Source organism: Cydia fagiglandana, chromosome Z (assembly GCF_963556715.1).
Source record: "Cydia fagiglandana chromosome Z, ilCydFagi1.1, whole genome shotgun sequence".
Classification (NCBI taxonomy): domain Eukaryota; kingdom Metazoa; phylum Arthropoda; class Insecta; order Lepidoptera; family Tortricidae; genus Cydia; species Cydia fagiglandana.
In genome coordinates, this window is record NC_085959.1 from 33,038,695 (window position 1) to 33,062,212 (window position 23,518).

A 23,518-nucleotide genomic window follows, 5' to 3' on the forward strand; every position below is an offset into this window, starting at 1 on the left:
TAAGGTGGAGGTAAGTACGTACTTCCCCAGTTGGGCTCTGCTCGGATAGATCTGGAATGACATCCGCTGTGCTGTGCCCTAACACACAACGCGAGATGACATTCACAGTGCCCATACCTCTCTTTTGAACGTAGTTTAAGGATATACCCGGGTCCAAAATTGGGTCCGAGAAATAACTATTATAAATGAAATTATTCTAATAAAATAGCGCTCTTATTTTTGCTGATAATATTTAAACACTATTTATGAGAGAAATTGTACTACTTAGGAAGAGGCAAAATATTTATTTTCACGATAATTTTCATGCTATAACTCACTTTAAGTAATTTTATAGGTACTTACTTGTTGTTTTTAATAAATAACTTCAACCTGCACATAACATTCATTTGGATTTGATTTGGTTTGATTTTGTTTGATATTTTACATTTAATATTTGCTTCAGGTTGGTGTGGTGAAAAATTCTGTGTTTCACTCGGCGGCAAATTTTGTTTAACCCTCGTTCTTTGAAACCCTTACAACGCTCAAGATTCCATTTTTCGAACCACTCACTACGCTCGTGGTTCAATTTTGAAATCTTTCGCTTGATCGGGTATCAATATTAGCACGAGCGGTTAAACAACAACTTTGCCCCCTTGTAAAACAAATAACTATTATGCTGAGAGCTTACATTTAGAAATCATAACAGCTATGTATATTTGTCATACTAATATAGGTTATGCAAGTATGACTTGGTGACAAACCAACGAAGCCCCGCCTCGCGGGGCTTCTATTTTCTGCTCTGAGGGATAAAAGGTAACTAACGAACCTAACCTAACCCAACCTGAAACTGCGGTTGTACATGATCTTATTTGTTAAGCGAGCCGCCCTCCTCTTTAGACATGGGGATACCTGTGTGTATTTTTTTAACCTATACCAGAATTATGTCTCTGTACTGGAAACTGCGGACATTAAATATACAGAAAGCATTTTATTCGTCATCATAAAATCTAGCAAAGTAAGCATAGTTACCTACGTAGATACTTGTACTCGACCATTTTGTAAGATAAACGCCGCCTTGCGAGAGTCCAACTACCCGCGCTGCGGTCATTTAATAATTTTTTCACCATCTTTTTGCAGTAGGATATTACTAAACATGTATGTGTTTAGAAGCTGCATGAATTGCGCTTTATTATAGTATTTTTTGTATGATACTTTTGGCCACTATACAAAAGTTATTAGCTCTCAAAGCAAAAACCTCCATCCCAAATTTTTATCTTTTTACGTTTTTCTTGCAAAATTACTATGAAACTGAAAAAAACAAATATCAGCAATGAATTCCACGTCTTCGGTTTATACGAAAATGATACCAAACTTGCCCTAGTAGCCACCAAGACCAGAACAGATTTTTTTGAATGATCACGGGTGGCGGCCATCTTTGTACTCCGCCCTCCTCGACTAGACGCACGCTTCTTATCGCCTCCGAGGCTAGAAATGCTTAGAATTACTCAGAGATCATATGTGATGAAGCTCATAGCTTAATAAAAAAATTTTGGGTCATATATGGCAGCGATCCGTAACTGACTCCAGTATTAGGGAAACGTCAATCCGTTCGTGACAACACGCTTAATTTTAATGATAGGTCACACTCAAAAGGTAATCATGCACAAGAACCCATTAATTGACCAACGTGACTGCCGCTCCAGAATCATGCAGTGTGCGAATATTCTCAATGGATTCTTTAACCTCATATAATCTGGTTATTGTCTCAGGAAAACATGTTATCGTGCTTACACTTTTGGAATAACTAACTAGCACTTTTCATGGCTTGATAGTGTAAATTTTGCCGGAAAGTTAACAGATTAAGTATACAGTTTACCATGCAAGTTATATGATTACCATGATGATGTTGTTGTTTATTCACCAAAGCTAGCCGAGAATAAGTTTAATGACTGAGCGTGAATAAGTTTACCTCAATACATATATGTATTTACAACTCAACAAAATTCACACAATAGGAATATTGAATCTAATTAAAATAAATTATTTCATACCATGCATGAAATAAAGCACCAAAAAATTAACAGCAGTTATTTATAAACACAATTTATTTTATAAATTGTAGAGAAATATAAAGAGTAGGTAACTTGACTATAAGGTAGAGTTAGACCAAGTCTGAGACTGGACAGTGCAAGTGTTAATTTAAACGTCAAACTTCTATGAAATTATGACTAGCACGTGTACTGCGTGTGCTCGTTCCAGACTTACCTTGGTTAGCTCAGTTCAGTTTGAAAAAACAAACTCCTTTGACTATATAAAAAAAATATTATAGATTTCTTTCTTTTAGTTCATTTCATGCACGCCAGCTTTGGTGAATCGAGCAGTAAAACGGATAGACGGATAGATAAGACAGATAAAAAGTTAATTGCGCAATGTTTTCCTCATTTTAGTCCCATCTCATGTTACATTTTTCACGTTATCACTAGTTATTTTTAAATTTTGACAACATTACAATTGTTTTACTCGATGTGCAATATATGTACGACATACATACCTTTGGTAGCCTTAGTGGCGAGGACGATGAGAGCGTCCGGGTGGCCGCCCCGCACCTCAGGCCCATCTTTGCTGGGCGCCTTCAGAAGTAAGTTCGAGCTGATGTCGGTTTGCAGTATGATGTCTTCAGGATCGGCGTCCGGAGGAGCGGTGTCAGACTCTTTTGTGGCCGCAATAGGCTCACTACTGCTTTCGCTCTTCTAAACAAATATATAACATGAATAGTCACGTTAATTAAGAAAACTAGCTGGTGGTTATTTCATAAAACTTGTAACTTTTAACTGTAATACAACTGAAGTCTCATTTTATTAATGTGCGTCAAACACCTGAAAAATGTGCCTCTAGCCCGCTTCCTAAATCCGATAGAATATATTCGCTAGAAGGCTACGGCTACATAGTGGAATTCACTTCCTGTTAATCTATTGCCAGTCCACTATAACTTGGATCTTTTTAAATCGAGAGTGAAAACATCTTTTAGGTAAGCATGTTCCACCCTCGACTACATCGGCACTTACCATCAGGTGAGATTGTGGTCAAATGTTTACCTTTTTCCAATAAAAAAAAAGATATTAAATTATATTATATGTATTATATTATATTAGGGCTGATTGAGACGGCGCGCGAACTTGCATGCGATTTTAGTTACATTGCGGACTGTTGATTACGTCCAATTCAACCGACCAATCAAAACCCGCAATGGTATGAAACTCGCATGCGAATTCTCGCACCGTCTAAATCAGCCCTTATTGCAAACATATAATTTGACCAACCTGCGACGGCACCGGTGACGGCGTCGGCTCAGGCGGCAGCAGCTCGTGCTCGTCCTCGACGGGGAATTTGACCGGCGTCGAAGTACTAATGTAAGATTCATCACAGTTCTGAAATTAAATCATTTTGTCACATGTTGAGTATGGTTTTTCTAGTGTCTATGTGGTAGCAATGACTCATGCTTTATATTAGCATCCAATTATATGTACTACCATAGAGATATAAGTACGCATAAAGCGCGCACTCCATACAATTAGCTATTAGTCTGGAAGCTTGAAATAATGAATGCATAACGAGTAAGGGAACTGAGGGAAGAGCGGACGAGGGGGTGAATACCAAGTTTTACAACGGACGCTGGAGTTGTATGGAGTGAGCACTCCAAGCTAACTTGTTTCTCTACTACTAATGCTTGGTTATTTCTACAAGTGGTCATCTCTCTCTATCTGAGAATGTAACATAATTACCAGATTGTTGTGAGTGGTGTCTTCAACGGATGTAGAGCTATTGTGCGATGAAGGTCGAGGCGAAGGAGGCGGAAGAAGTTCATTACTCGAATTGATTTGAATCTGAAAATATATTACGCATTAAACACTGGCCATACGGTGTACTACATATCTCCAAGAATAAATAGGCTACCTAGAACTGAACTAGAACAAACTTCATTTTCCAATCAGGTGAAACGAGGGCTAATCACTGGCCAAATAAGACCAGAGGTTTGGTGTCCCATTCCTTAAGTTAGTAATAAATAAATACTGTCTATATAAAGTAAAAAAATCAGCATTCCACATGTCATTGCATTAATGAGCCGCTGAAAGGTGCAAATTACATTAAATTTATACCAAATTTTGGCATTATTCTAATGTGATTTGCACTCGGCAGTCTAATTCACCATTGCTCAATATTGTAGTTTGTAGTATATGCGGTACCTTAGTTTTATTCATCTTTGGTGGTAGCTCGGGAGGCACGGGGCTGGTCCCGCCAGACGTGGTCAGACTGACGCTGTCCTCGGACCCACTGCGGGCAGAGCACACATCTTCTAAATAACTATCAGGAACTGGCTACAATTATTCTAAACTATTCACCGCCGCAACGCGCGACGTGCGAAATAAATGCGCATATTTACTCAAGTCGAAATAGATCTTAATATTTTCAGTTGTTTAATGCATATGTACAGTCAGCAGCAGGAGCGATGCATTGCATAATATCTTGTATACCTGCGACAAGTTGAATGACCTCTTCCAAGGGCTCTCTTTTAGCAAAGTTGTGACTGATAAAACAAACGGAAGCCTTGTTTTGACTCATTGACTAATTGTATTAGAAATAATATTTCCCTCTTAATACAAGTTGCAAACTTCCACTAAACGGGCCCCTGGGTCCTATTTAAAAAAACCATTTATTGTAACGCTGGTAGCGGAAGCAGTTATAAAGTTGACCCAAAAAATTTTTATTAAGCTATGAGCTTCATCACATATGTTCCTTGAGTAATTCTAAGCATTTCAAGCCTGGGAGGCAATAAGAAATGTGTGTCTACTCGGATTTGTAATGGATTCAAACTTTCAACCCCTTTTTAACCCTGTTAGGGGATGAATTTTACAAAACGCTGAAATTACTTTTCCTGTCTTTTAATAATATCCCCAAATACAAAGATTCAAGTCCCGCGTTCGAAATTTTTTTTGATATCCATACAAACTTTCAACTCCTTTTTCACCACCTTAGGGGATGAATTTTCAAAAACGCTGAAATTAGTTTTCTTGTATTTTAATAATATATCGTTTTACGAAGTTTCAAATTCCTAGCTTAAAATAAAACTTGAACCCCATACAAACTTTCATCCCCTTTTTAACCCCCTTAGGGGTTGAATTTCTCAAAATCGCTTCTTATCTCTTGTACACTTTATAAATGTAATCTAGTGTGCAAATTTCAACTTTCTATCTTTTGTAGTTTCGGCTCCGCGTAGCAAAAATCTCCAACCAAATTTTTCACCTTTTTACGTTTTTCTTGTAAAATTACTATGAAATTGAAAAAACAAATATCAGCAATGAATTCTACGTCTTTGGTTTATACGAAAATGATACCAAACTTGCCCTAGTACCCACCAGGATCAGAGTAGATTTTTTTTAAAGATGACGGATGGCGGCCGTCTTTGTACCCCACCCTCCCCCCCACTTCACGCTAGAAATGCTTAGAATTACTCAAATATCAGATGTGATGAAGCTCATAGCTTAATAAAATTTTTTTGGGTCATGTATGGCAGCGTTACATAACTGACTCCAGTATGGAGATTCAATCGGTATTCATGTATCACATTATCTAGCTACAATAAATTTAAGTGTTAAGTAAATGGATAACAAATACAAAATTTTAGACAAAGACAAAAAGGAGCGATTGTGATTCCCAAAATTCTGTGTAAATTGGTTAGGTGAGATGATTGATGAAGCCTTGCCTAGGTCAGCTCCCACTACGTTGATAGGTTAAGATGGCGCCACATTGTATCAGCCGGTTGTGGTCAGATATTATTACTAGCGCCTAATGATTGTTTTCTGCACACTTGTCAAATATTCAATTATTCATATGTTAAAAAAGCCACCAGGATTCACATTACCGAAAAGGCATTTGTCGACATGTCAATGTTAATTACAGCTCTATACATTATAATACAGTAAAATTATACATTTTGCGTTTGCGTCAAATCCGGTAGTTCTGATTTTTTGCAGGCTTGTTTATGATGTTGGCCCAATGAATAATCCAAGTTTGTGTCCTCGAGCGCCGAACGCAACTTTGTCAAAAATCGAATAAACCGCAATTTTTTTTAGATTTAGGCGATTATAACCCTAAAGTACTAGTTTTTGATACTAACTTCCTAGGGCGTTTTTAAAGTAGACTAAAATTGCTACAATAAGACACGAGAAGCCTTTCAAAATTTTGTTTGTTTGTGTTTGTGTTTTATTGTAGCAAATTTAGTCTACTTTAAAAACGCCCTAGGAAAATACTATCAAAAACTAGTACTTTAGGGTTATAATCGCCCAAATCTAAAAAAAATTGCGGTTTATTCGATTTTTGACAAAGTTGCGTTCGGCGCTCGAAGTCACAAACTTGGATTATTCATTGGGCCAACATCATAAACAAGTCTGCAAAAAATCAGAACTACCGGATTTGACGCAAAAGAGCCAGGTTACAAAATTCGACAAATTTACTGGATTATTAGAGTCCAGTCCGGATATGATGGTCTTTCTTGTCTACGTGACAGCGTGACAAAACGGTGTCCGTCACTTTCTATCCCACGGTGTTAAACAGTGAGTTATTTTATCACGTGGATAAAGATGGATGAAGCTATCCATAATACGCTGACAGGATCTCTTACCTCAACACCGGTGGACTGCTAAAGTGCTGCACAGTAAACGACTGCGCTATAGACCGTTGCACGTGCTGGTGGCGCTGCACCATAGTGCTCCCGCCCGTGTGTTGCGCACTGTAATATTACACTAGGTAAATGCTATACCGTGACTGATAGATGAACGGTTTTTATGCTTGCTAGAAGACGATGACGTCAATCCGCTACGCTATACTGTTTCAGGAATAATGGATGAACTAAATGTTTATTTGATGAGATACGTTTACTATTCTTTGACATGAAACGGTAAGAGCCTCAAGTGAGTAAACAAACTGAATTTGACGGTAGATTACACCCTAGCGGGTTAAGCCAGGGCAGTTCCCATCATCTTTTGAGCGTCTATGGGTCTAAGCTCCCATCGATTTTTTGAAACAGATAACAAATTATTCTACAGATCATGAAATAAAACAAAAATTTAATAAAAGGCACCGGGTTGCCCCATGATACCATGGAAATTTCATCATCACAGAAATGGTAAAAATTGATTGAATGGCATGCCGCTTCGGGTCGTTTATTGCGCCCATTACTAGTCTTGGCTTATGAATAAAACATGAATTTTAGGTATGTTATAAGACCACTTCAGCTGAATATTGAAACTTACCTTGCCAGATTGTATGTATGAATAGAGTGCCGGAACATGTCTGGCGGCGCGGCCGCGTTGTTGGGCGGGTGACTGCAGTTGCCGAACATCTCCATATACGCCATAACTAAAGAAACGATGCACATTGTATTACATGACAAGTGTTTTGAATCGTTAGAACCGGAAGCGTTATCCGCACACTGATCGCTTTTAATTAGCAGCGCGTGGAAAGCCTTAGAAACATATCTACATAACCATCGATTACCGCGGGTCATACCGATAAAGGGTGTATCAGGATAGCTTACATTACATAAAAGGCCAAAGCGTAACAAAGGTCACTGACTGTCTAGAAAACTAATACAAACGTGTAATGCAATCAAACGAGTTCTAAAATACAATTATGTTATGTTATGCGTAGCGAGGAGTTTTCCATATGCGGCTATCCTGAGACACCCTTGAGCACAAATTTCAACATAAAACCAGGTTGTTTGCAAACAATTAAAATTTAAACAACAAAAGATAAAATTTTATGTTAAAACTAAAGAACACGACGAAGGTGTTTTGGACACATTTATACTATGAAGCGCCCTAAGACTTCATCACCTCTATAGTGCAGATTAAATTCCAAAGTCGTTAGAAGTAAGCCTTAGTTCATAGTACTATCTTTCACAAGAACAAGAAAGCAAACTAAGTGAGGCTGTGTCTTAGATCTATATGTCAGTGGTAAAAGCTGTGAAAACCGCTAAAAGCACGCAGATGAACCTCCAGGTAGTCTGCATTTGGAGTGTGACTGTGATAAACTGATAACTATGTGAAAACTATGTGTCGACGTCGGACTTATAGAACCCAGGCCGTTTATAACGGAAATACTGGTTATATTATATATACACAGTTATAAACGCAGATATCGATCCTGAAATGGTGAAAAATGCTGCTAAATGGAGTACTAGAATCGAAGGAGTAAAAGCTCCAACAACCGAGCCAATGGAAGCGAGATGAGTTGGAGCTGTGTAGCGCTTGCATGCATTCCACTCACCGCTGTATGCGACGCTTTGAAACACTGCGGCACCGCACCGGCACAACAGACAAACATGCCGTTATAACCCCCTTATTGTATACGATTTGACCGTCTGAACTTTTGACGTGTTCACAAGACAAATGTGCATGATTCGTTAGTGTTTTTCATTCAACCTTATAATCGCCGTTATCGTATAGACAAATAGACCAACTAAGTAACACCTATTGTAAATTATGAGAAGAGTTAAAACAGCGAGTCTAGTATATGTCGTCTGGACGGTTAAAAGGTTGAATTTAAATTTGTTTTAGTGTCTACCACCCGCGGATAACTGAACTAATAGACAAGAAAAAATGAACAAGAGTTCGTACCGCCAAGTTAAAAAGTTTGACTGGCATAGAGCGACATATTTTACGGTGGTGCATTTAGAAACAGTAATTGTGACAACAAAAATCAAATTGACTTCATTTGACAATATTAAAGGTACGAATTCATGTTTATTTTCTCAGTATCAATCATAGTTCAGCCTTCAGTAAACGCGACAGTTAAAACTTTTGCTTTCAAATCCAAAAGTTACGGAAAAGCTTTTGTAATACTTTATTACTCGTGATGAATGATATTGTGCAAGTGTACACGGCATAATGGTCAAATGGTCAATATTTATATTTAAGTGAAATATGTTAATAATAAAGGCCCAACATTATGATTATTATGAATAGACGAGAGCCAGTGACAGCAATATTAGGTGCGAATTGTTAGACAATCCAGTTGGAAAATAACAATGATTGATCATGTTATTAGTTTTAAACGCCTGTTGCAACAAAATCCAGTTGGTGACAGTGATGTGCGTACTTGTCTGCTATATAAATATGTTTATAAAATGGTTTTTGAGATATTAAATTAACTCTAAGTTTCATTTTCAACTCTAAAGCCTGAAAATTTGATATTGCGCTTTAAGTCGTTACAATCATTAGTCATGAAAACAAGATATAGATATATATGAATATAAAATAGCCACGACCCTGCCAGATTTTGGCAATAACTACCTATTTGTAAACATTACATCCAGCTTTCACTCGGTATAAACTTTTAAGAGCTTGTTACACCTTCCTTGTAATTTAGTAACAAGACTGCAAATATCTCCTATACTTGACCCCGACATAACAAGCGTTGCTCAGAAAGGTGTAACCTCTATTCAGTATACCTATAAAAAGTTTCTTTTTTATGGCTTTAAGACTTAGTTGAGTGTATGCATTCCATGCACTTGAGCGATAAATTTTAATTCTCTTATTCAATATAACAACCCCAACCGCTTCACAAAACTATCTATCATTATTAGAATTCAACAAAACAACTTTCGCAAAATGTAATTTCATCAATCATTTTAGAAGAACACAATATGTTCACGAAGAGTCGTTTGACTTACTCGCAGATGTTGTTTTAAATGATAGGTACTCCAAAAGAGACACTCCGTATTATGGTAGTTTCATGTAAAGGTGATAATCGGATATCGTCAACATCATCGTCCACGCAGTAACGCCGCTACATTAATGCTCCAGCATTACAGAAACCTTCAATGGGCTTAGCACAGGAGCGCCGCGGCAGTCTCTTGCTATACTTATGCTTGGAGGCATAGCGCAAGATAGATTACCCGTCTTTTTCTAATTGTGTTAATTAGAGAGGGAAGTGTAGTCTATCTCGCGGGCAAAAAACTGTCGCAGTCCTCCTGTGCTATGCCTACAGGCAAATGTAATAGTAGTTAGTTTCTGCCGAAGCCGGTTTAGTCTGCCGGGACTCTGCGCTCTTACTCACGATGGTTGTGATGGCTAGCATCTATCTTTTTTTCAATATGTTTTCGTACATGGACACAATAGTAATAATAAGTGGGTTTCAATTTTTCAGGATTATCGATTGTATGTACATCGTATAAACAAGTACATACCAATATTGCATCAAGGTTAAAATGGGAGCTAAACATTAATTCAATTTAGTTTGTACATCTAGCAGATACTAATCATTCACTTTAAGATGTTGCAAGTTAGATACATATGATATGAAGATATAGATTAGCTCATTCATTTAACTTTCAATATGTTATTTTCAGACATTGGAATCCGCGGGGCAAATTGTGAATTAAGACTTTATGTTTGTGCACTTAAGGTACTAATTAAAACAAAATAATTGTTTTAAAACAGCCTAAATTTTGTTTCAATTAGTACCATAAGTGCCAAACAAAGTCTTAATTCCCAATTTCCCCGCGGATTCCTGTGTCTCGTTATTTTATTTTGTATTAAGGCACTTAGTCCTAAACCGATCGAGGTTAGTCAGTTCCACACCGTCTGTATTAATTAATATTTAAGTATTATTTTATCCATTAGGATTCCTTAATATAATCTGGCTAGATTTGCATAACAAAATACGAGATTATGATAACTCTAAAAGTCTGTGGGACAACCATTTCTTTTACAAGCTTTTATTTAGTTTCACCTGACCGTTGTATGTCTGTCTGTCTGTCTGTCTGTAATCAAATCTTGCAAGTTAAATTTGATCCACTTCCCGGTTTCCGATTGAGCTGAAATTATGCACACATACGTAAGTCGGGTGACAATGCAATATTATGGTACCATCGAGCTGATCTGATGATGGAGACCAGAGGTGGCCATAGGAACTCTGTGATAAAACAACGAAACCTAATTGTGTTTGAGGTTCTTAGAATTGTCTCGATGAGTATTAGTTGCCTGTGGGAAAAAAAGTACAGTCGGCGATAAAAGCTTGTACCAAAAATGAAATTTTTGCCAAAAACTTATTTTTAATATTTAGAATTAGTTTTTTCTCTTTCTCTGGACATTTGGATCAAATTACAATAATATTTATGAATTTATAATGTTCAAGTAGAGCAGGAGGATTTATTGACATATCATAATACTAGATGAAAATCGTTAAAACAGGATACAGATACTTACTAATAAAAATAAGTTCATTTGGTATTTTGCTGATGACAAACTAGCCAAACTATATTTTATAATGAGTAATTCACAGCTAAAAATATTCAAACCTAGAAACGTAGTTCCATATTAAGATAAGGAGCCGGGTATGGTTTTAACGGTGCGGACACACTTTCTAGGCTTAATTGGGGCATTATCTATGACAAGGGAACTTATTGTCGATGGCGCTTACGCCGCTCAGCGTCACGAGGCATTGTATTTATATCGGAGCATCATTAATAATAGCGTAAGCGCCATCGAGGATAAGGTCCCTTACGGAAAGGTGAGGTTGGCGCGGCCGATCTGTAAATGAGTGGATACTGACTGTGTTTCTTCTTGAGCGGCAGCGGGGGCGGCCGCGTGGGGTGGTGCTCGGCCAGCGTGTGCGGCCGCGCCTCGCCGTGCAGCGAGCACACCGGGCTTTGTCTGAAATGTCACATTCACTACTTTTAGCCACAGAAGAAATAATGGTACTACCGTACAGAAAATACACTTCCTACAAACCCGAAGTTTGACAACGGTTCAAGGTCGAATCATGCTATCCCTTTCTAATATATGGCACTATCCCTTTCGGCTATTTAGGGTTGTCAAAATTCAAGTGATTATTTTATCTGTGGTCGTGTACGCAAAAGGAAGTCAAGTGGTGCCAGCTCTAATAATTGCTCGGAGCAATGCTGAACCGAACGGAGCCGAGTTCGACCGAAGTCAGGAGTGTCTCCCCGCTGGTTTAGCATTTATTCGCAACCAATCGATTGAGGAACGAATTTCAATGCACTTTAATATGATTTATCATAGCGAAACTATGTATGTATGTATATTGACTGTCGTTTTTGGTAAAAAATTTAAGCGCTAATTAATCCCTTTTTATTTTCACGTCAAGACCAAAATCCATGCTAAGAGCCGCGGGCACAGCTAATAGCTTTAAAACACATGCCTGTTGCCTGACAAGTACATATGTGACTCTTCCTACAAGCCTTATAGCAAATCTGTAGCAAAGCTTTGTTTTCCTAGGATAGCGGTGCCGTCATATAACAACAACAACGTGCATATTTGTAAATCTCTTATATCAGTTATATCGCAAGTAGATGAATGCGAGAGCGCGGAAAGCTAATTTAAATAATTGCCTTGAACGAGTAGCAAATAGTTCACCGAACATTCATGAGCCTACGTAACCGAAACGATGGCTAATTTGTATTCAATGTTAGCGTAATTAAAGTACGTACGATAACAAGATATTAATTATGTTTTGTTATTGTTCATGCGTATTAGTCGTATAGGTAACGTAAAGAACGTTATACAATGATGTTTTTTTTACACATTTACAACATACTATTTTTTTCCTAACACCTAATTAAAGGAAAACAAAATTTCGTATTTTCTTTAACGAACAAGTGATTGTTCAATCAGATCATACCAAAACCCGACGCAACAAAATTTATTTGACAACCTGACAGTGCCGTCATGAAAGCCAAGATACTCCATACTTGTATAATTGTGAATGGGTTGCGTCTATGTACGCTAGAACAATAGACAAAATCGCAAGTTCATAATAAACATAAGAAAAATTATAACGATGGGCGGTTTTTGGAGCAGATATCTTACGTAGTAAGTTGGTTTCGCTTGTACCGCTCAGAAAGATGCAGTGCAGATTGTAGATTCAAAACCAAAAGCATACAGGTGGTAAAGTAGGGTGATCACCTGATTTCAACGTTAGGGAAGCTCTGCTGAACGTCCGCGCGGTTGCTGCGCCGCGTCTTCACCGGCAGCTCGGGCGGCGCCTCGCTCTCGTCTGACGTGATGCTCGGCAACCTGAGTTACGAAACAACAGTTTTAACTTGCGTAAATATCACCTTGAATTCATCAAGCTATTAACCCTCATTTTGCAAGCCAAATGTTTTACCAGCAATTTCGTTATATTGCGAACCTTACTTATAACCGATGAGATCAACAATGCTTAATACGATAAAGTTAGTGAAAATGTCTTGCACGTTATAGTCGGGCTAGCCAAGCGTGACACTAGAACTATCCGAGGGAATTCAACTTATTTCCTGGTACTATTCTTAATTATTCAGTTTCTGACACGGTTGGCAGGCCCAACAATGTTAACAAATCGCCGCCACAGCAATTAACAACCAATTGCGAGATTGAAGAGTGGTAACTCACATTGTGCTTACAGACTGATGAGTGGTTGCATTTGTCATATGTACATTCATGAAGCTCTCAATACTTTGACGGGTGCCCATCATTTCGTTCACATACAGTGTACTTTCAAAATTACTGCAAAAACAATAACACAAAGCGTGAAAGAGTTACAAACGAAGAAAAAACTCATAAAACAGTCAAGTAAAAACAATCACAAAAATAAACATAACACATAGTGACAAAGAATAACCTGTCCGCGTGACTCGAGTAGTGGTGCGAAGCGAAAGTCGACGAGAAACTGTGTTCCGTAGACATTTCGGCTTGGCCCTGCGATGCGAAACCTGACTCATTGGAGAAACTGTTGAATCAAAAATAAACATCTAAGAATCGAAGGAAATGTACAAGGCAAATAGTAATGGCGGTGACAGTTTATGCTCGAATGCCCAAACGGTACTTGGGTTTGATCATCCATTACATAACGGCAATCTAATAGGAAGAGATAATAAAATAAAATGAAAAGAGAAAAAGTAATATTAGGGGCATTAGAATCGTGAACCAAAAAAGTGAGACAATCTATCCTATGAATTCATTGAAATTTTATTTGATTTTTGGAACTGTTCTAGATATTGTCCGTAATATACTATAATAATGAATTTGTTCAAAGGGGTTATAAGGGCGAGCGCACCCTTCAAATGGGCCACTATGAGCTGCAACACACTGGGCCGCCGGTGGCGCCTAAAGCTAAGCCGCTATGCTGGCCGTCAAGTCGTTACCGATATTTTTGTTAGATATAAGTTTTTTAACAGCAGCACAAGTGTTTCTTGGAGCAAAAATACAAAAAAGGGGCAAGAGTACTGTCTATTTTGTCTATGTAGTACTGCCCATAGGAAATATGTAGTATGGAAAGCTCATTTGTATCTAACATTCCTGCTAGTAAGTTTAGGTTATCAACGGATTATACGTTAATTATTAAAAACAACAAAGCACAATATACATACTGGTGGACGTACCGATTGTGGTTCGAGTGCGAGTGTACGTGAATACTGTTGGCGTGAGATTCCTGCGACTCGAGCGAGGAGCGCATCTCGCTGCCGCTGTGGCAGCTGCATATGCCTGTAAGGGTAACAACACTTTATACAATCTGTTAGCCAGTCAGCCTGCTAGTAACACAGAGCGGCTACCGCGAAAACCGACATTCGCAAATTGCGGGGATCTTTCTCTTTTACTCCAATGAAGGCGTAATTAGTGTGACAGAGGAAAATCCCCGCAATTTGGGAACTTCGATTTTCGCGGTTACAGCCCAGGTGTGAAAATCCCTTATTCGTTACACTTAAGAAACTTCTGTTAAATTTTGTGTCTTTCTAACAAACACAAATATCAAACTGGCGGTTGGGACGTTTTGTTTCTCGAAGAGATTGTGACTTAGTGACTCGATTTCGTGCCCTTCTTTATGAAAATCTAGAAATATTTGCAAATGTGTTTAGAAGAATAGTGAAAGAAATTCCGTTAACTAAATTATCCTTTTTGTATTTTGGGAATGAATATTCTATTAAACCTGTTAAAATCGCGTTTAATAAATAGCTGATAAGATTATATGCTAAAAAGTAACATGTAAATGCGAGGCAATTTTACAAATAGCTTTGCTGTACCAAAGGTTTGATCTTATCTTATCATACATTCGCCAGATAGGTATGCAATAGATCTAACCTTATAATAGCAAAAAAATACAAAAAAACACTGTGTAATAACTTGACAGACCGATCCAGGCAACAACATGAGTGAAATCACCACCGCTGACTAAAGGCAAATACATGATTCACTTTGCGAGCTACCCAAACTTACACTTAACTATAATATTCCCCTTATGATGGATGGAATACGCATACCTACTTAAAAATAAAAAAAACCTGACAAGTGCGAGTGGACTCACCCACCGAGGGTTCCGTACTTTTAAGTATTTGTTGTTATAGCGGCAACAGAAATACATCATCTGTGAAAATTTCAACTGTCTAGCTGTCACGGTTCATGAGATACAGCCTGGTGACAGACATACAGACGGGCATACGGACAGCGGAGTCTTAGTAATAGGGTCGCCTTTGAACCCTTTTTTGTACGGAACCCCAAAAACATTCGCATAGCGCAGATCAAGGTAAAGAAATTCGCATCAAGCATAACTTCTAAATAAATAGTGTTTAGTTTTAAGTTTATAAAATACATATGTATGTTAGTCTGTAAGGTATTTGTAATATGGGCCTTGTTGCCTGAATTAAATATCTAAATAAATGAATAAATAAAATAACTTTTGACAAGGCGAGCGAGCAAGAAGAGATGTAATGCAAATGCGTGAATATTGAATATCCTAGATTTTACACCTCTATTAGGATGCATATCAGAGGGTAATATTGTGATCGAATTAAGAACTGCAAAGCTTTCTACCTATATATCCACTTCAATGTACTGTAACTAAATAGAAAAGGTTGATTTTACAAATCTGTTCAAGAATGAACAGAAAGTGATGAAAAGTTGTACATAGTTGTAAAAATGTGTGTAAAATTAAATCATTGTGCATGTGTCCATGGTTCAATATTCGTGGCAAAATTTACCGCGGCCGTTCACGTTACCGGTACTGACTACATAATACATATTATGGTAAGGGTATCAGTGGCGGCGCGTCTAGATTGTTCGTAGGCAAGCCGTAGCTAAGTGGCCCTTTCTTTTCTTCATAAGTTTAAAGGAAATGGCCCAAGACATGAATGAATATCAGACAAGCCGACGGGAGTCGAGTTCTATGGACGCTTCGCCACTGAAGGGTAGTTATATGTAGTATAAACGTGTAACTTCAGCCAGCAGCAGCAGACATTCAACGTCAGCAGATGGCTGAATTGTACGAGTAGTACAAAATAATAGATTATTATTCCACTGATAAATCTATTCACTTACAATTTCGCAAGGCTAAGATTAAAGGCAGACAGGAACATTAACTACACAGTTCAGTTAAAAGCATAGGATCAAACGACCGTTCTAGCCTAGTGAGTTGTGACTTTTCCAATGTATTTATGTATTTATAGATATTATATATATCGTTGTACCCACAACACAAGCCTTCTTGAAGTTACTGTGGGGTTTCTAGTCAACTTTTGTAATAATGTCCTATATTTATAATCTAAAAAAGTACCAAAATGTACTATGATGCACGAGCTTTGTCATAGTGAATTAGTATGAAAGTGTATACATGGTGACTGACAGTGGCAGACATAATGCTCCATCCATAGACTAGGAATCCTCTAGACCGAGTTTAGAGCAATTATTTCATGCAACCGATGATGCTAAAAATGCGGGGGTGCGCGGGACGAGGTGAGCGAAGTCCCGTCCCGTGATTGGTCCGTTCAAACACACGGACGTCACACAAAGACACTTTCGACTGTAACATGGAGTAAAATTACCGTATGCGTGTCAGAGGGGGTAGCGCGACTATGTTCTGTCTGGATGATATTTTGTCTGTGGCACCATCTGATAAGAGATGTGACGTAGAGCAGTGTAATACTGACCGACTATTTCGGAAGACGGTGGCGTGACGAAGACGCGGTCGTGACTGTTGGACTCGTGCGCGTGACGATCCTCCTCGTTGGACACGTTGAGCATCGAGTCCAGCGAACCGCTGCTGTGAGACTGCAGGGACAGTCTGAAACGGAATATATCACGACTTTCATGACTGTATATAACAGTGGTGGGCAAAGTACGGCCCGCGGGCCATCTCCGGCCCGCGATTGGATTTTATCCGGCCCGCCGCCGGTCCTATGAAATAATTAGTATATGGCATTGGCCCACGATTATCAATTTATCACAAATCAAAATAAATTATGACTACAATTCTGGCCCTCCACTTAAATTTTCTAAACATTTTGGCCCCCCATGAAGAAAATTAGCCCATCACTGGTATATAATGATCGCGCAAAGTATTGCCATTTGTTTAGGACGGGTCGAGAAGATCGAACGAGTGACATATTTATTTATTTACCCCCTTTTATTCATAAACGTCTACTAAAGTTAACAAGCCGATAATAATCGTTTGTCCCTTTCCATCATACCAATACGTCGGAAAGGGAGAAACGATTATTATCGGCTTGTCAACTTTAGTAAACGTTTATGAATAAGGGGGTTAATCTTTATTGCACTATATATTATAGAATAAATAACGGCGTTAATTAGACAGGTTAAGTAAAGACATTAAATGAATACTAAGCTAAATTTATAAACTTACACATATCTAGCTTTGAGAGGTTTCCAAATCACCGTTGGCAAAAACCGTGCACTAATTGATGAGCGAGTGATAACGACTCACCTGTCAATGGATTGTGCTATGAGGGAGTTTTCATTCGCCGAGCGTCGCTTGGGCGGCAGAGGTGGGGCCAACTCCATTTTCCTGCAACATATTAATCTGTCAGTAAGAACTTTCACCCACTTGAGACTTGGGGTAGTCCTATAGCATGTGTACGCTCACATGCTTAATATCCTTGCTAGGAGATGGGGAAACGAACATGAGGTTTATGTATTTTCTTCAAGGAAGCCAACGAATCGAGCCACCCGCTACTTAACTTAAGCATTTGTTTGTGCGGAAGCGCATCGCGTCAAAAGCATCGCGTTTAACGATGCGTTTATCGCATAAAAGAACCGCGCGCTGTAGTCTAAACACGAAGTCTGATCTTCCTCAAGTTGTAGTAAGAGCGGTATTCGAAATTATGTAGAATACCAATTTGTATTGAGAATTTTCGACACGAATTCCATAACAACGGATGTGAACATGCGACCAAATAACATTTTTACATAAGGGTTTTAAATAACGCATCCTGTTTCCAACGAGTTGACTCTGACATTTCTGTCAGTTTTAGTTCCTTGGGGGTATACAACTTACTCAAAAATATGTCCCATCTTTGAGTATGATGATTGCCCCACCCATATTTTTACACTTTACTGTATGTACATCTTAGTTTTTTTATTATGAGTTAAAGTTGCTTTTATTTTGTGATTCATCATTATTAGAAAATATTTATATTAGCCTTTACTTTCATAGTTTCCAAAACAGCCGGCCACCAGTAAACGTCGGCCCTATGTTTTCGCTTCCGAGAGAGTTGTTTAGCAATACGCGAATGTTGGCGCGAGACTCGTCAGTCAGGCTTTCTACTAATTTAATCAGTTGGCTTAAGGCGTCGTAAACTCTATGGTTAATGACCTTGCTCAAGTACTAAGAGCTATTTGCGGTGTAACAGGACTTTTTACGTACGGAGAAAAGTGTCATATATTCATGTTAAAACCAAGAATAAGAATAAGATGAATTTTACGTCTATTTGTAAATTTTGCTTATACATCCTTCTATTCACTAAATTGTAAGACCGTAAAATTTTATTTATTGCGTATTATTTTAATATACCCTGTAACGACCTCTTCTAGGTAGGTTCTGTGTTCGTAGGCGCTTTTTGCTATAAGCATAGCAAATAATAATGGTATTGGTTACATGTGTGACGCGTAGCTCTCCCTGACAGTGAATGCGTTAATGTTCTCGTGAGATTAAGATTAAGAATGTCTGAGAAATGAATTCAAAATCGTCTCGTTTATAAGTACTATGATTTATATGCATATGGTTATGCCTTATGTCACACTGTAAAATCAAAATAACGTAACAACGAACCTGTTGGGGCGCGCCGGCTTAGGCGGCGGCGAGTCGGGCGCGTCGAGCACAGACTCGGACGAGTGCGAGGCGCGCACCACCGCCGACTCCGAGCCCGCGTCGCCGGTCAGCAGCGACCGCTCCTTCGGCGTTAACGGAATGTCTGAAACGTTACAAACATCAATGAATCAGCTGTGTGCAGAGGAGTAAAAATAAACTCTCACTCAAGAAGGGCAGAAATAACCAACGCCGCTTGTTACACCGTTATTAGGATGCGCGTGGGAAAACTAGAGCGAACCGCGGCGATCTAGTGTTTTCCGTGACCGCTGTCACGCTTGTAAAGCCCCAGAGCTAGCTCGTCCAATTAGTACTCTTGGCAGGAGCATACATACCGGGCAAAGAGTTCCGTTGCGTAGAAGCGCGCGGTGAGACGAGCGCGGGTCGCGGAGACAGCGCCGGGCGCGCCATGTGCTGCTGCGCTAGGGCGGCCACCTCCTCCACGGCCGCCGTCACGCCTTTCACCACGGTGGACACGTGCTCGGCCGACAGCGCCGACGCGTCCATCTCCTCGTTGCCCGCGTCCGCGCGCAGACTCACGGCCGCTATCTCGTCGCACAGGCGGATCAGCGTCGCTAGCGCGTTGCAGAGGCGCTTCACGGCGCTCAGCAGCGACGGCGACCGACCGCTGTATGGCTTTATTGCTGAAACAGATGTTCCATCGGTTATCGTATCATCAAATATTTTATAAATGAAAAGTGTGAATAGTAGGAATTTTTGCATATGTGCAACATTTTCCAGTACATATGGCCCTTTTTTTCGGCATAGGCACGTGAAGTGCTAATTAGTAATTACAGCACTGCGGTAAAGTAACACCATATGTACTAGAAAAATTATATTCATTCTTATTTTACACATTTCACTTATTCAAATTATTATGCGTCCACGTTCCTCATTAAGTAAATTAAGTGAGATTAATGGTTAAATAAATGCTGAATCGTAATTCAAAATGAAAACCTATTAAAGAAACCCACGTATAATTTACAATTCCCTATAAAATTAAATCCTACTTAGCATGAACGATACATAGTTGGACAATTAAGACGAATCAATTAGCTTAAGAATCACCAAAACAAGGTCTAATTCCACCAATAACATCGTAAGGAATTTTAATTTTCATGACAATTATGTTTATAGAGCTTACCTTTATGAATATTAGCGATAGATTCGAAAACAATAGTGCCGTTGTCGGGGAGCATTTCCAACTTTCTCTTGGTAATGACATCGGAAAAATGTTTCAAACCGAAGGTTACCTGCGGAGGACGACATTCATACATTAAATGATTTGACTGGAAAACAGAACGCGACACAGGAGTGCTTTTGAAATCAGTAATTCTTTTATTGCACCGATAGCACTTTTGACAGCCGACAGGAGGATTGCCTTAAAAGTTTCATCGCGGTATTTCGCATAAATAGTTTGATGACTAAATTTATAAATAAGTGTAAAGAATTCCTTTCATAAGCAATATATGAGGCTTTTTATGGCCTCTTAAATTTTTCTGCCGTGTTTATTATACAAGGTGACATCGGCGAAGTGATCAGAAATCACATGACATTCACCATCATCATTTTCGTCGTGTTATCCCCGCATTGTGCCGCGGCTCATGGAAGCCTGGGATCCCGTTGGCAACTAATCCCGAGAATTGGCGTAGGCACTAGTTTTTACGAAAGCGACTGCCATTAGACCTTCGAAACCCAGAGGCTATACCTTATATTCATATTCATATCATTTATTGCATACATGTGTTTACAGTAGGTCTTATTTATATCTTAACTTACAACATGCACCCGTAAGGGCATTACAATGTTAAGGGCATTATTGGGATTAGTCCGGTTTCCTCACGGTGTTTTCCTTCACCGAAAAGCGACTGGTAAATATGAAATGATAATTCGTACATAAGTTCCGAAAAACTCATTGGTACGAGCTAGCGACCTCCGGATTGAAAGTCGCACGCTCTTACCGCTAGGCCATCAGCGCTTAGACATCAGACGACACTGTTAACCGAATAAGAATAGCTTAAAAGAGTAGGTAATAACGCACTTCTTTGACTAGCCCCTCCAGTTCTTTGGCCGGTGTTAACTCCCCTTCCTCAGCCGTAGATGCCTTGGACGCCATGTTGCGTATCTTGGGACTAAGCGGCGAGTGCGACCTGGAACAACAACATTTAATAACGAAGGAACGCCGATATTGCAAACAATTTAAAGAACACTGATTTCCTCCGGGAAATCATATGGAACATAGCTCGGAACATAGCTCATAGCTAAACTAAACACATGAGAATCTTTGAACTTAGGGATGTGTGCTTCCACTGAACTTCTCAATTCTTCATAAGGATTGTTAGAATCAACATGGTCTTGACGTATTTTTTCATAGTAAACAATGTTTTCAATCATTAAATCCAATAAAAGTTGCTACTATCAATTTAGCTGAATAGGCACATTATCCATTAAAAATTGCATACATATTACTTGAATATTGCGAGGCCAACATAACGAAATACTATTAACGTAAATTAAAAATGCTTAAGTAATGTCACAGAATGGAATGTATTACGAAAAACTAAAATTTAGTTTGCACCGCGGTACGCGACAAATGTAACTGATTACACATTCCAGTGTATACACACTAATATACACGGTGTAACATGAGGAAACCGAATAATTTTAACCACGCATTTCTGAGGTCAAAAGAAGGAAAAAAATGTAATATGAGTTTAGGTCAATTTCGCCAAATAACATTTTTTTCCTTGTTTTTTTTTTCATGTATTTATACATAAAAAATAAATTTTATTGGTAAACTTGTCACTTAAAATTGATTTTTAAATTTTTTTTCGTAAAACCTACTTTTTGCAAATTGTTACTTGTCACTTTTTGACATCTATCAATAAGGATATTTAGACTACGTCCCATAGCAGCATCAAAAAGGCCTTTTTTACACTATGTAACAATAAAAACTAGTTTTTTTTTAATTAATATTATCTCTGAAACTAGGCGAATTTCAAAAATGATTATAGGACATTTTTGTCTCTAAATATGATCAGGAATACGCTGTTACAATTATTCAGTTTCCTCATGTTACACCGTGTATACATACTACACCTACTCCGCAAACGCTTGTTAAAATAAAACTAATGGCCAATCCAAGTACATATCGGGCTATGCCGAGAGCTGCGAGTCTAAACAAATAAATTTAAACGGGAAACCTCGGTCAGCGGACCTTGGGACTTGGAAGGGGTTGGACACTTCTTTTACTGCCTATAAATGTTTTATGAAATCTTAATTTACATAGTTTAAAATCTAGGAAGAATCCCTAATAACTGACTGACACTTGTAAAATAGGGCCTGGTCCAATCAAAATAAAATAAGAAATATATCATAATAAAGTAAAACATTTTACGTCTTCCGTAATGAAATTAATTGTTATTCTATAGGTTAAAATTACTAATGCACCTTTTTTAGGAATGCTCTGTGTGCTGTTTGGAACGCGATCTAAAAATGTACTATTATCTATTTCCAAACCTCATTGATGAATTTTCTGTTTCTTTTACGATATACTTATCATCATATTCATAATTTTATTGCTATGATTTTGTGTAATTCCAGCTTTCTAGTACCAAGAGTCTGAGCTAAGCGTCAGACGGAAAGACGGAAGGACTTAGATAAAGGTCCCTTGTTAACTACAGAACCCTAAGAATAAGTGTTTCGATAGGGACATCAATTCATATCACACACCAGTAACAAAACAATAACGTGTCATCAACAAATGAATATAATGTATATGTTAATGAGAAATATACCGTTTGTCATTGTTAACGAGCCTCCGATGAAACTTGTTTGTACGTTTATTGAACCAACCACCGACCGGCGAGCGCACGGACTGAGACATTGTCAAATTCTGATCTCAGTTATCTGTTACAAAACGGTTCACTCGATCACACTTGCCACAATGTTGAAATGTTTACACCGAAACTAGGTCCGGCGAACGATTATTGTAAAAAACCGTGACCGACCACTAAATAACTTATAAAAAACATTTTAGTAATGGTCTCCGCGCGAGTGCATTAAAACATAATCACTTTATAGGAGGTTCACTAAACTAATGAGATTTCAGCGGACGACGTCGCTAATGAGTGGTAATGAGAGTTGCACTCGTGACTCACTGTCGTTTTGTCTACTGTACACTATCGACGCGCCGCGATAGCGACCCGAGCGACAATGCGTAATGCTACTTTACGCAATTCCGCACAAGATTACCAGCTGTTACACATATAATTTTAAACCGTTTACATCAAACTACATTATCATAACGCCCACGCGCCTCGCTATTGTACTCTACGGCGGTCGAGATAAAACTGTTAAAATGAAGGACACTTTCTTATAAAGTTGT

General features: G+C 38.6%; 1 protein-coding gene across 11 annotated transcripts in view; it reads right to left on the minus strand.

Annotated features, from left to right (window-relative positions):
* LOC134679130 (guanine nucleotide-releasing factor 2) overlaps window positions 1-23,518 on the minus strand; it is a 66,203-nt gene that overhangs the window by 11,009 nt on the left and 31,676 nt on the right. For 5 of the 11 annotated variants that reach the window (XM_063537981.1, XM_063537973.1, XM_063537976.1 and 2 more), the window contains exons 3-20: window positions 21,173-21,281; window positions 20,276-20,384; window positions 19,467-19,775; window positions 19,096-19,237; window positions 17,752-17,832; window positions 16,958-17,091; window positions 14,408-14,522; window positions 13,660-13,767; window positions 13,431-13,544; window positions 12,966-13,076; window positions 11,593-11,693; window positions 8,305-8,328; window positions 7,290-7,395; window positions 6,659-6,766; window positions 4,224-4,311; window positions 3,762-3,863; window positions 3,300-3,407; window positions 2,531-2,729 (exon numbers count right to left, since the gene is read on the minus strand). In XM_063537981.1, coding sequence (XP_063394051.1) covers window positions 2,531-2,729; window positions 3,300-3,407; window positions 3,762-3,863; window positions 4,224-4,311; window positions 6,659-6,766; window positions 7,290-7,395; window positions 8,305-8,328; window positions 11,593-11,693; window positions 12,966-13,076; window positions 13,431-13,544; window positions 13,660-13,767; window positions 14,408-14,522; window positions 16,958-17,091; window positions 17,752-17,832; window positions 19,096-19,237; window positions 19,467-19,775; window positions 20,276-20,384; window positions 21,173-21,281 — 2,168 coding nt within the window. Of the gene's footprint in view, window positions 1-2,530; window positions 2,730-3,299; window positions 3,408-3,761; window positions 3,864-4,223; window positions 4,312-6,658; window positions 6,767-7,289; window positions 7,396-8,304; window positions 8,329-11,592; window positions 11,694-12,965; window positions 13,077-13,430; window positions 13,545-13,659; window positions 13,768-14,407; window positions 14,523-16,957; window positions 17,092-17,751; window positions 17,833-19,095; window positions 19,238-19,466; window positions 19,776-20,275; window positions 20,385-21,172; window positions 21,282-22,928; window positions 23,459-23,518 lie in introns of those variants that run through there. The other 6 variants (XM_063537975.1, XM_063537977.1, XM_063537982.1 and 3 more) reach the window with 5 other exon arrangements.